This window comes from Talpa occidentalis, unplaced genomic scaffold, assembly GCF_014898055.3.
Source record: "Talpa occidentalis isolate TD23 unplaced genomic scaffold, MPIMG_talOcc4v2.1, whole genome shotgun sequence".
Lineage (NCBI taxonomy): Eukaryota > Metazoa > Chordata > Mammalia > Eulipotyphla > Talpidae > Talpa > Talpa occidentalis.
This window is the reverse complement of record NW_026555331.1, coordinates 153,193,815-153,207,311: the sequence shown is the minus strand read 5'-3', so window position 1 is coordinate 153,207,311 and position 13,497 is coordinate 153,193,815. Positions and strand designations below refer to the sequence as shown.

The following is a 13,497-nucleotide window of genomic DNA, read 5'->3' as shown; positions in this document are numbered from 1 at the left end:
GGCTAGACACCTGGCCACGCCATTGTAAGTGGGGCCCTCATCAAGATTCGGGTGTCTTTGCTGCCTTTGGTTTAAATTCATTAAAGTCATGGAAAATGGGGGTGGGGCTGCTCGTTGATAAATGGACTCCAAGTAAAGTTACTGGGCCTCCCTGGTGGCGCAGTGGTTGAGCACTGGGCTACGAAGCTGCCCGCAGCCTCTACAGCACTGGTTAGATCCCGGCCGCCAGCGAGGGTCCCACATGGTGCGCAGACCTCTCCTGCCACCCGCTGCTCCCCTCAGCAGTGTACTTCGTCGGTCTGCCTGTTCTGCTCCCCGCTCTGGCTCTGGTGAATTCTCTCACCCTCCCGTGCTTCTGACTGTACCCAGTGCTTGTATAAATAAATAAATAAATCTTTTTTTTTTTTTTTTAAAGTAAAGTTACTATAGAAACGCCTCTTCTAGCAGACTTGGGGGGGGGTGGGGACACACACCAGTATTTCTCAGCTGCCTGGAGTGTGCGCTCTGCAGTCTCACTGACTTTGGATCCTGATTTCCTCTAACCCAGTGACCTCCAGGAAGCGCGGGCGCCTTCTGCGCTCCAGAACCCTGGCGGCGCCCGCCTTCACAGGGCTGTTACATGATTTCGAGTAGACTTAGGAGCTTAAAGAGGGGGTCAGGGGGTCTGTGGAAGGAACGGGTGTTTGTGTCCTCTCCCCTTGTCAGGACGGAAAGCGCTTCTCTGGGCTGCCGTTTGCTTCAGGCGTGCTTGCGTGAGTGTTCAGCCCTTGCGAGGACAGAGTGCTACCGGGAAGGACACCTAAGGCCGGTCCTCAGCCTGGGGCTGCGGGAGAGATGGCAAGGGCGCGCTCCGTGACTGCTCTGCCTCTCCGCCCTTTGGGGCCCGTTACTGTTGGAGAAGAATATTGGGAGAATCTCGCCCAAAATGGATTCAAATGTAGCTACTTTGAGTAATTTGTTGTCGTCACAGCCAATGGTTCTTAAACGCTCTAGCGAGGTGAGGGCCGCGCTGGCGCTTCCAGCCGTGCGGGGCGGCTCAGGCGGCCCGTCTGCCACGGGGCCGGTCGTGCGGACGCTGGATGGGGCCGCTGCAGTGCCCTGCTCCCGGGGCTGTTTCCAAATCCGATTCCCGTGGACAGGTTGTGGGGTTCGGACTGCGGGTGGGAGGGGAAGCGCGAATTCCGAATGCTCGCGTGGCCCGGCTCGGGAAGGCGGTGAACGTCATGACGTCCAAGTTGTTTCCAGCAGTTTGCCTGCGGTTTTTGTTTTGGCTTCATTTAAATAGACTCGATGACAGTGAGTGGGTGACAGCAGTTTTTATGTCAAATTCCCCTTTAATAGAAAAACAAGTATTAGGTTTCTTTTACAAAAAAAAATGGTAATACATGCACGTTACAGACATACAATAGCATCAAGGGTTGGTAAGTTTACGTTAAACTTGAGTCTTTTTTCAGCCCGCCCTCCGAGCCTCTGTTACTGGTTTCTAGTAGGTGCTTCCAAGTCCCTAAGTGTGCAAGTACAGATTGGAGTTACTCTTTTTTTTTTTTTTTTTTTTAAACACAAAAGCAACATAACATTATTCTGTGTTGGAGATTATCCTGCTTTCTGCCCAAGGCTCATCCCCGCACGCAGGTGTGTCAGAGAGGTGGCGCGTGTCAGGACGGGCCAAGTGTGCATTGCCAGTCGCAGCTTCGTTCCTGCCAGCAGTAAATAGAAAACGAATCTCTCTGTAATTTGAAGAAGTATTTTTCTTGTCGGGAAGGAGTTTGGTCGTTAGGGGACATTCGTATCTCCTCATCTGAATTCTCCGCCTGACCATGTGCTTTGCCCTTTTCCGATCAGCTGCTGGGTCTCTGCTTGCTGGTGTGAGAGGCTCCTTTCATGAGTGAAGACAGGCAGCACCTGGCGCGCCATCTGAACTGCCAGATTTTTGTTTTCAGTTTGCCTTTTGCTTATGGGTTTCATTTGAAAGCTTTTTTCATTTTCACGTTGCTGAATTGGCTAATCTTTTCCCTGATATCATTGTTTAAAACATCCCCCGTCTACTCTGCACATGGTTCCAGTTCTCACCCTGAAATCTCTGGTTCCTCCGGAGCACATTTCTGCTGAGGAGTGACTTAACGCCCACTGAGCTCACCGCCCGGGTGGCGCGCACCTGTTCCTGCCAGTCTCGTTGAGGGTGCCCTTGGCCCTGCTGGCTGAGATGCTGTGTGACCGTGCGCCCCTTCCCAAGTCTGAGCACATCTGCGTAGACGGTCCAGTCTGCTCAGCTCCCGCGCTGTTTGTCTCCCACCCTCTGCCGCTCGGCTGCCGCCCACGGCCCCACATTCAGACCGGCCTGGGCGGCACCGCATTCCCGCTGGAGGCAGCAGTGGGGCGCCCTGTGCCTGGATATTCTGCCAAGGGACACAGCACCTTGTTCCCATTAAGTCTTTTCTCTCTAGAGTATTTTAAGGTTTTCTTCGGAAAAAATGTACTCTTTCATTTTCTTAATATCCCTAGGAATTTTGTCCCTTTGGGTTGCTGTTACAGCTGGGAGCTCCACGGTAGCTTTTTTCTGCACCCTGCTTTTTGACTATGATTACTCTTTTCTTTCATTCCACGTCTTCCTCTCAGGGCAGAGATAACTTGAACTTTGCTTTACTTTAACTGAGCTGGTGACTCAGATCGTGTGGGATTTTGTTTTCATCTGGGTGAAAAGATTTATCATTCCGGTCACCAAAATTTGTTTTCAGAAATCAATACTAAAATGAATTCAACTTAATGAGAATTTTGCTGATAATGAAAGTAAAGATTTAGCATGTATCGTGAGCACCATGATGCAGAAATGCTGTTATAGTCGTGCTTGTAATTCTGATTAATGGTTCTAATTTATGATACCAGAGAATTGATAGTAAAGCTTTATTTTTTCAAGGACACTTTCTTGTGGTAAGTAGTAATAATTCAGGATCGCTGTGAACATAAAGTGCTATAGAATTACAAAGTTAGCAAAGCCAGCTACTTGATAGAACGGTGACTTGATGTGATTTCTCTATACTAGTGCTTTGCACTAGTGTGTGATATATTGACAATTATATTTAAGCCAAGAACGAAATGTTTGTATCAGACTGTGTCATGTGCTGATGAAAACGGCAATGACATTAGGTCCTTCGTATGCTTTAGAATTCTGTGTCTAAAGCAGTTTTGTAAAGCATTTTAAAACTGGGCGCTAGGACACTGTTACTGCCTGTGTCTGCAAGTCCTGGACTTGCTCAAAAAATGGTCCACCTGATCTCAAAGGGCTGATGTTTGATTCTCCTCCTCCTCCTGGCCTCTCGCCTGCTGGCGGAGCCCGGACGACGGCAGGTGGGTGCTCAGGCCACTGTGCTGCGCACAGAGCGTGGGTCCGGGTAGCAATTTCAGTACGAAAATCCATATTTATGGAACTAACCAGCAGTGCTTGTCATTTCCTATGAGGTCTGAGAGATTCTGGCCTTTTCATCCCCAAAATTGAAGAGCAGTGGCTCTTCCCCTTGGTGACGCGGCCTCTCTGCACCCTCCTCTCTCCAGAGTGCGCAGCTCAGAGCCTGCCCTGCAGTCTTAGAGAGGCCACACTCGTTTTCCGTATTGACCTAAGCAGATTCACTTTAAGCAGATTCGTGTGTGGTTATGTTCGTAGAGTAATGTGGGGTTTGATTTCTCTGACCAGGTTAATACAGAAAAACCAGGACAGGTTGCATGTAACGTTACGCTGTGGGAGGACTTGACTTAAATGTAATTTCTTTTCATTCCACAGGATGAATATTCCATCTTTCCTCAGACGTACTCCATAGACATTAATGGTTATATTCTTGTGTATTCTGTTACATCAACCAAAAGGTAAGACTCACCCTGCTGCTTGAGTTGCTCTAGGAAGATAGTATTAATCCTCTGAAGAGTGTCCTGCAATTTGCTGTGGTTACAGTTAGGCTTAATTTTTAGGGTAAATGTTTTGCAGTGATTATCTTGTGGAACAGACAGGTTGCTGTGGGGAAAGCTTACCCAGATAAGTGTGCTCTTGCACCCACGGAATAAAAACTGTATGTTTACCTCAAGCTAGAGAGATAATTGAACACAATCTGAGTTTTTTTTGTTAATTGAAATGGTTAATTGACCTTTTGTGTTTCCATTATATTAATGGAAATAGACCTTCCCATATAATCTGGGGGTTTCAATTTGTTAAATATTTTATCCTTTGAATTTATGCAATAAAATCTTTGAGTAATAAGATCACTTTACTATGTAACAGTGGGTTGTGAATGGCTCCTCTGGACACACATTTCACACCTCCGCCTCCTGTTGGGGGCGCCCTGTGTTGTGGAGGAGGGGGCTGTGGCTGTGAGCAGCACAGAGCTGAGCAGAGCCAGTGGAGGGAGTTTGGATGCCGAGGACCTGCTGCTGAGCGTCTGGGACAGTGGGAGTGGGGAGTTGGGTATGTGAGACCACCCATGGTTTCGCTTCATTGTTGCCTGAGAGAGTTACCTCTTCCTACAGGAGGAAACTGAGTGACAGGGATGCAAAGTGCTTGCCCGAGGTTGCTTAGTGCCCGCCATTGCGGTGGGACTCTGCGTCTGCGCTACCCTCTGCCAGCCGCTAGCCACATTTCAGGTGCTCGGGGGCCACCGGCGGCCGCCATGTTGGGCAGCGCAGGCCTGGACTCCTCGCCGCTGCGCGCGCGACTTCATGGGAAGAGTGCCGCCCGCTGCCCTCCGAATGTGCCAAGTAACCCTTTTCTCCACCTTGAGTTTCAGAGAAACAATTCTACCTCGTATTTCAAAAGTTCAGAACTTAAATTATGAGTTTGTGATCCGTGTGACTGGCATAACAGGATTGGCAAGCAATGAGATGGGCGCTCTGCAAGCACTTTCCGCAGCGGGACGTCTCCCCCGCCACACGGCACAGCCAGCCACCGCGTGTCAGTCCTCAGCGGCAGCCCCGGTTAGAAGTGTTGGCACAGCACGCACAAACACGTGTCGCCCGTACCGGATGCCTTTCCTGTGTGTGAACTATTTCAACTTTTTGAAAATGCTGCCTGTAACCCACTAAATTGAGAACACATCTTAGTACTGGCTTGGGACCGCAGTTTGAAATTCAGCCTGTTGTTATCCCAGCAAATCATCGGGTTCTAAACCCGTTAGAATTCTGTTGTCAGAATAAAGTGGATTTCTAGAACCTTGGGGAGAGTGGACCTTGAACACCTTCCAGGCTGGCTTTGCGCACTTCCGTCCACTCTGAGTTGCTCTTTGCTCTTTCACATAATCTCTGTCCTTTCTTAGACATTGCCCTCCTGCCATTCAGCCGCCGCGCCTGCTGCAGTCTGTCGGCCCTGTGTGGAACTGGTGCTGCTTTGGTTTTATTTGACAAAAATGATGTTTGAAGACAACAAAAGTACAGATATTTGCTTTCCTTTCAAGTAAAAGTCTGTAACAAATCAGCCCCAAATTTAGCAGCTTAAAACCTCATTCATTTATTATTTCAGCTTTACTAGTTCAGCAGCCTGGGCGTGGCTTAAGCTTCAGGGTCTCTCTGAGCAAAGTGGGGTGTCTGCCTGGGCTGTTGTCAGCACCTGGCTCCATGAGAGTTCTTGGACCGAGGGCTCCAGGTCTTTGCTGGCTGTTGGCCTGAGGCTGCCTGTGGCTCATTGCCAGGTGACCCTCCATCAGAGCGGTCACGGGAAAGCCACCGAATTTCCAGCACGATTGGTGCCAGGTCTTTTACAACCTCATCTCGGAATGACATTTGATTATCGCTATTGCCGTAGTGTACTCACTAGAAGCCAGTCACTAGGCCCAGCCTTCCCTCTGGGCATTTCCACGGGCTGTGCATCCAGAAGGGCGGGGTCTTCACTGCAACCCACGCAGCCTCAGCTCTTGCCATGACTACTTGCCGCTTCTTCACTGTCCGCCCTCCCCAGCACTCACACACTTTTCAATGTTGGAGATGCAGCACATGCTGAGAGACTGGTTCCAGAACGCAGCCTCGGGTGTTCACAGCACCCAGGTCCTGTTGTTGGCTTGCTGTGACTGCTGTGACACGTGCCTTCAGGTCCAGTGGCAGGCGGTGGTTTCAGATGCCTTCATAGGGCCTTAGTCAGTCAGCTCCAGGAGTTTGGATACAACAGTGAATGCACATCGTGGAGCTGGTATTGCTTAGTTGAGGGTATGAGCAGGAAATTCAGCGGCGAAGGCTGAGAGCGTGGGTCTGGGGCGGTGCTGATGAGCAGCACAAGGCAGGGAGGGAACTGAAACATAGAGGGAATCTGCGAATCATATGGATGAGCTGAAAAGACTAAACTGTGACATTTGCATAAAGATTTGGAAAAAAGTGAGGAAGCAGGTTATAGTGCGATCTGGAGAAAGAACATTCCAGGCATAAGGAAGGTGACTGCAGAGGTTCTGGCCGGAGCATGCTTGCCGAGAGAGGAACAGCAAGAGGCCTGTGCTGCTTTGTGCAGAATGAATGGCGGCAGTAGTAGTGGACACAGGGTCAGAGGTGGGGCCGTGACCAGTCGGGAGCGGGTGGACCATCTGTTGCCTCAATAGGTCCCTGTGCTGAGAAGAAAAGGAGGGTTGTGCTGATGCGCTCTGTGGGGAGGCCCAGACCTGGGGGGCACAGTCGAGTGGCAGCTAGGCCCATCCTGGGCCTGGCACCCATGTGACCACAGGTTCTCTGACTGGGGGTGGCATGTGGCCATTTGGCAGCTGGTGAGTGATCACACCATCCTGCTGTGGCCGATTTCAAGTCGACTGTGACCTCACTGAATGCCAAGCTGGGCGTGAGAAAGAGCGCCGGCTCACGGTGAGCCAGCCCCAGCCGAGGCGCTGGGGTCAGGACGCCACCCGAGGGGTGCACCTGGAAAGACGGGCAACAGGCCCCGCTGTGGGAGCCCCCGAGCTCATAGAGTCTACGGGTGTTTACTCAGCGGCTGATGGAGGTTTGGTGTGGCTCCTCACCCCCTCCGGCTGCCCCAGCTCGCGCGCGCCCACTTCGCGTTGAGCGTCCCGGTGGGGCTCCTGCGCCTCTCACGTGCCCCTGCGCAGAGGTGGTTGGGGACGGCGCGGGCCTTGCTGGTGTTCGGGTTATTGCGCGTAGACATGGTGCGTCTGTGACCGTTTCTGCCTTCCCCTGTAAACGTCACTGACAGGCTGAAACACGTCAGCACTCAAGTGGACGTCTGACTGTACACTTTCTGTTTTGTAGTTTTGAAGTGATTAAAGTTATCCACGGCAAGTTGCTGGATATGGTGGGGAAAGTCCAGTAAGTAGTGATTTCATCTCTTTCCTTAGCTACACTCAGGGTAGCAGAGCCGGGCGGTGACCTCTGGCGCGGACCCCTTGACGTGGGCCTTTTGTTCTTACCCTTGCAGAATACCCATCATGCTGGTCGGGAATAAGAAGGACCTGCATATGGAAAGGTACGTGACTTGTAAATAATGACGGGTTTATTCCATCGGGTCCAAGGTGGTGATCCCTGAAGTTCCGTTGTGGCTGCTGCCGTCGCGGCGAGCGTGGTGGGCCCGGCCAGCCTGTGGCCGCCGGAGCAGGAGCCACTGCGCCCGCCTCCCCGCCCTAAAAGGCGTTTCTCTAGAAAAGAGCAATCGTGGAAAAGTGTCTGATCTGCTCTTCTGTGCGGTCTGTAAAGAGACCGTGGCAGCACTCCGTTCCTCCCACAGGCGTGTCCCAGCATGGGGGGGTGAGGACGAGGGATGCGCCGGGCGAGGACGCCGGCCAGTACCACCGCCTGCGCGCAGCAGAATGCCTGTCCCTGGGTGCTGACCCCGGGCTGCATCACGGTCTGTCGTGGCAGGTCATGGAGACCCGGAAGCTGCCACCGCGGGCTCTGGACCGTGGGCCTTCCAGGAGCTTGGGTGGCTCCCAAGGCCACACCCATTCTGTCCCCCAGCCCAAGCGTCGCTCCGCGCTCGGTGCGGTGCTGAGCAGAGCGAGCTTGTCATCCATACGGGAAAATGGGTGGCGCGGAGCCTGCTTGGTGAGCCGCTTGCAGGTGCTGCGTGCCGCGGACAGGAAAGCACGAATTTAATTAGATTTTCCTTTTCCTTTAGGGTGGTGAGCTACGAGGAGGGGAAGGCCTTAGCAGAGTCTTGGAATGCAGCTTTTTTGGAATCTTCTGCTAAAGAAAATCAGGTGCGTATCTTAAACTCCTGCCGCCGTTTCTGATGGCATCTTGAGGTTGCTTTCTGAGGCAGGTGCTGTGTTTTAATTCAGTCAGCGCCTCGCTTAGGTGGGACCTGGGTGTTGTCCACAGGAGAACAGGAGTGAGTAGGGAAGGGAATTCTACCTTTGGGAGCAGACGTTATTCCTACTTGTGTTTCATAGGAAAGGCTGGTACAGAAGTAAGTCCAGACAGAGAAAAGGAAGGAGACCTTAAATTAACACTTCGGCAACAGCGTTGTTCCCGGACCACCCCCCTGGCGCTCTGAGGTGCAGGGAGAACCTGCGGTCGTGCTCTGCTGTCCTTAACAGACACGCACCTCAGTGGGGAGGCCCCGCGCAGCCCCCTCCTCCTCTTCCTTCCTACCTTTAACGTAGACCTGCAGGCCCACGCCTGTCGCTGACTGTTTCTGGCACTGCCAACCCGATGACGTCGCCCTGACTCAGAGACTGCCCGCGCGGCCCATTGTCTGTGGAGCGGGGCGCAGCGCCGTTAGCGGGGCCGTGACCCGAGGGCTGGCCTGGTCCGCTCTCCTCCGGCTCCCTCTCGTTGCTGCCCCACTCCGCAGTCACGTGGGCACCGGCTGGCCTTTGCCGCTGCAGTGTCCCTTCTCTGACCTCTTGCATTTGTGACGCCTTTTACAGTTTCATAGAGTGTTTTCCACCTGCCACCTTGTTTGACCCTCCCCTAAGACTAACTGGTTTTCATTTCTGCGAGGAGACTGCAGGCTGGTCCTGGCTGAGAGGCGCTCGCAGAACTGCCTGGCGCCCTTCCCTCCCAGCCCAGCGCTTGGCCCCTTAGTGGGACCCCCAGCTCTTGAGGTCCTGCGTCAAGTTCCCCTTCTTACTAGTTCCTTCTCTCCCGCCCCTTTAACGCTCTGTGACCTTCCCAGTGTCTTTGGCCCAGTGCTTCTGTCAGCCGGGCGTCCCTTGGGGGCCGCCTGCTCGTCCCCGTGTTCAGACAAGGAGTGTTCGATCCATGTGCTTGCCCCACCCCCCAATCACAAGAGCAGATAGTGAGAATTGGGGTGACAAGCGTTGGGATGGGAGAGGTGCCAATAGTTTGTTAAATTAAATCAAATATCTATTGGGTGCCACGGTCTGTCCTGAAGATCAACCTCATTTTAGACAAATCAAAGGTGCAGAGAGGAAAATGACTTCTCTGAGCTCACTCTGCTTTATGTGGGAGGGGCACTTGGACTAATTTTAAATCTAAAATCCAAAGTTTAAAGTTAAAATCCAAAATGGCAGTCCTCTCTCCCCTGTGCCACGCTTTCTGGTGGTGAGGAGAGGGACCTCCTGGGCCCAGAGTGTGGGGAGGGACACAGACTCTTCTCGGTAAAAGGCCTTGTTGTGTGGGGAGACTGGAGTCTGTTCTGGATGTATCGGGGATGGAGCTGCCGCGCTCGGGTGCAGCCCTGGTGCTGGCGCTCTGCGGAGCCGGGACTCCTGCACGGTGTCCACGCCCTGCTGTCAGCGGGGCACGTTGAATCTGCTTGTGGGCCAGATGGCTGGTGTGTGGTTCTTCCTGTTTTGTCCATGTACCTAGAAATTTGTATTATAGAAACTTCCAGGTGGTCTCAAAGGCATAGACTTCCGTTTGTAAAATGAGGAAGTACTGGGGCGGGACATACGGCCTGGGGGCTGATAGCGCAGCCCTGCCATGTCGGCTAAAACGACATCTCACAGGTTCCCTCCTGGAAAAAACCATGGTGCCTGGTGATGGCCAGGCCTGCCACGTGGTCCTCGCCATCCTGGCGCCCCGCGCCCAGCACTGACCAAAACCACCTTTGGGTCTGTCGGCCGGCCTCACCGCTCCTCTTTGAGAGTCTGTGACGCCGCAAGCCGGCTGGCCTCAGTGTCTGTCTCACCTCAGGCGGGTCCCATGATGTGTGTCACACGTGGGTCGCTGTTGGGTGCGTATGTGGGATCATCTCCCGCGCCCCCAGGGCAGGGCTGCCTCGTGGGCCCCTCCCTGTAAAGAAGGGGCGCCGTGCTCAGGGCGTTGTTTCCACGTCATCTGTCTCGGTGAGAACAACCAGGACGCCCCACTGCGGTGTGACGGAGCTGCTCCTCGGCCTGGAGCTGGAGGCCTGGCGTGTTTGTAATGGTTCCAGGAAGGTCTGTTCTTGAGTCTCCCCATTACCTTCAAAAGGCAGTGGGCAGCTTTTGCAAGCCCAGATATGAATGGGGGTTCGTGGGAAATGCGCATAGGAAACGGATCCTTTAGTTTGCCTTAAAAGGCTCTTGTCCCCAGGCGCAGGGACACGGGGTGGAGCGCATGTCCTCGGAGAGGAGAGTTGTTGCCAGCAGCGTGCTCAGTCGTGAAATTGCCCGCCCTGAGTTGGCACCTCCCTGTGAAGTGGGGCTGCCCTTTGGGCTGAGTAGCGAGCTGTGGAAGACAGCCCCCTGGGGGAGAGGAGGGTGTGGGCGCCAGCAGTGGCCCTGGGGACAGTGACGCCCCAGAAAGAAGACGGTTGGCCTGTGACCATAAGAGCAGGGCTTGAAGGTGACACGTGCGTACTGCAGGGGAGTCGGAGCTGAGGGTTCTGAGGGTGAGGGAGGACGGGGCTCGAGGGCGGTTAGCGATAAGCAAGGCTCGGGTGAGAGGGAAGGTAGGCAGCCGCTGGCGTGGGGCTGGGGCGGAGGGTGAGAGGGGTGGGCTGGCAGCTGCGACCATGGACACCGATGCCAGCAGGGCCGGAGCCCGGTGCGCTCGTGCTCGGCCAGCGGGTGGGCGCGGACGTGGGGTGGTCCCCTGGGAGGGAAGAGGCCGGGGCTCCTGGGGCTCTGGCTGCCCCACTGCAGGGGGGCGCATCCCGTCAGAACTCACGCCGTTTCCGCTTTCTGTCACCAGACTGCTGTGGACGTTTTCAGAAGGATAATTTTGGAGGCAGAAAAAATGGATGGGGCCGCTTCCCAAGGAAAGTCTTCCTGCTCGGTGATGTGACTCCGCTGTGAACCCCGAGGACGCCGGGCCTGCGGGGGGGGCAAGCGCCCGCCACCTGTGAGATAGACTCTGCTTCTTCCTCTTCTGTTAACCTGAGAGATTGCATTTGGGTCAGAGCTTCCCCTTCCAGATTATGTTCGCCTCTGACTCTGTCCAGATGAGTTCACTTCCATGTTCAAATTTCAGGCAATCATATTTTCAATTTATATATTGTATTTCTTAATAATATTATGACCAAGATTTTATCGGCATTAATTTTTCAGTGTAGTTTGTTGTTTAAAATAATGTAATCATCAAAATGATACATATTGTTACACTACTATAACTAGGCTACGATATATCAGTGTTTATTTCATTGTGTTAAATGTATACTTGTAAATAAATTAGCTGCGAACCTTACTTAGTGTGACTTTCAGAGAAGAAAGCCTGGCCTCCTGCAGACCCCCGCCCCCCACAGGAAGGCGTGGGTCCGAGCTTGGCGCAGCACACCATGTGCAGGCCGGGAGAGCCGGATTGGGGTGGCCTCAGCCCACCGGGGCGTGCATGGCTTGGGCCGTGGTGGGAAGACCGTCCTGGGGTGCTGCGGGTGGCAGGGCTGCGGCCACCCACCAGATTCGGTCTGTGTCCGTGATACCTGAGCACCGGAGAAATTCTCGCTGCAGCTGTCAGGTTAGACTAAGGTTTTTTGGTTATGTAACACTGCTCCATCGTCTCTAAGGCTTCCAGCATTTCCGAACGCAAACCTCGCCCGTCGGTGCTTTTCCCACTGGAGCGCGCGCGCGCTCGCAGGCCCACGCGCAGGCGGTGCGAAGGCCACAGTGGCTGCACGCTCAGAGCTGCTCACACTCCGCAGCCCGTGAAACCAGAGCGAGGATCAGAACGCACGTATGGAGCGTGGCTAGTCGGGCGCCCGCTCGCAGCCCGCCCACGTGCGGTCCCCCGGGTGAGCCCCGACGTGCTGTAGCGCAGTGGCTCGTCACCGCGTCACCAGGCCGTGCTGGCGCCTGGCTTCTTTCTGACGACGCGGTAGCCCACGCGGCCGGTCCTCCTTGGAGTCTCCTGTTGGCAGGGCACCGCGCCTGCCCCTCCCTGCTCGCGGCTGCCTCATCCCCTTGCTCTCGTCCTCTGAAGGGGCCCCTCTCCCTGCCAACACCCTCTTCCTGGACCCGGTCACTCGCACAGCCACGTTTCCCAGTGAGCCCAGAGCGTCTCTCTCCCCGGCTTCCTCAGGCCCCAAGCGTCTCTCATCTTCTCTCTGGCAGGCATCTCTAGGCCCCAAATTGAATTCTTGATTTACTTAAAAAACCAGAGGCTCCCCTAGGCCCTTGGCTCAGGAAAGACACCAGTATCCACAGGGTCCCGAAGCTAGAACTCTGAACCCCGTCCTCACCTCACCTCACGACCTTCGGACCCCTCCCCGTCCGCCTCCACCTCACACCTCCTGTCATCAGCCCAGCGGCGGCTCCCAGGGCCCTGCCTGCTGAGGTCTTGCTTCCTGTCCACTGCACGCAGGTCCCCCTAGGGCCCGTCACACCGTGCCAGGTGTTGAGAACGTCAGTCATTTTCTGTCACTCCCTTCTGAAAAGACTCTACTTGTCTTTTTTTTTTTTTTTTTTTTTTTTTTAGGATTTATTTATTTATTTATACAAGCACTGGGTACAGTCAGAAGCGCGGGAGGGTGAGAGAATTCACCAGAGCCAGAGCGGGGAGCAGAGCAGGCAGAAGGACCGAAGGACACTGCTGAGGGGAGCAGCGGGCGGCAGGAGAGGTCTGCGCGCCATGTGGGACCCTCCGGTGGCCGGGGAGCAGCTGGGGATCGAACCGGCGCCGCGGAGGCTGCGGGCAGCTTCACAACCCAGCACTCAACCGCTGCGCCACCGGGGAGGCCCCGACTCTACTTGTCTTAACCTGTGTCCAAACCCAAACTGCCCACCTCAACCTGAAGGCCTGCCATGACCTCCTGGCAGCTCCAGAACCAGAGGGTCTCCTGAGTGCACCTCTCCCACTCCACATACAGCTGCAGCACCCCAGCGGCTCCCCACTCCAAGCTGGGCTCCCCGGACTCCCCAGCCCACGTTTTCATCTCATCACTTACCACACGTGTATGTAGTGACCTGCCCAGCTTCAGCGACGCACAGAAACGGCTCCTGCGTGCAGTGCAGCTCCTGCCCGCGCTGTGTGCTGTTGTCATGCAGACTGCACACGTGTGGACTGTATAAAACCAAACTTACCCGTGAAGTTGCCTTTTAAACAGGAGGGAAACGTTACATCAACAAACTAGACGTGGCTTTCCAGGGGCTGCCACTGACAGGCTGCTCTGAGCTTGGCCAAGTGCGTCCCGACATTCCCCAGTGCCCC

General features: G+C 54.4%; 1 protein-coding gene across 2 annotated transcripts in view; it reads left to right on the top strand.

The window, feature by feature from the left end:
- Window positions 1-11,536, top strand: part of RHEB (Ras homolog, mTORC1 binding) — a 41,493-nt gene extending 29,957 nt beyond the window's left edge. For both annotated transcript variants that reach the window (XM_037516020.2, XM_037516010.2), the window contains exons 4-8: window positions 3,776-3,858; window positions 7,219-7,275; window positions 7,385-7,432; window positions 8,081-8,162; window positions 11,047-11,536. In XM_037516020.2, coding sequence (XP_037371917.1) covers window positions 3,776-3,858; window positions 7,219-7,275; window positions 7,385-7,432; window positions 8,081-8,162; window positions 11,047-11,139 — 363 coding nt within the window. In that variant the 3' untranslated portion in view covers window positions 11,140-11,536. The remainder of the gene's footprint in view (window positions 1-3,775; window positions 3,859-7,218; window positions 7,276-7,384; window positions 7,433-8,080; window positions 8,163-11,046) is intronic.
- The last annotated feature ends 1,961 nt before the right edge of the window (window positions 11,537-13,497 follow it).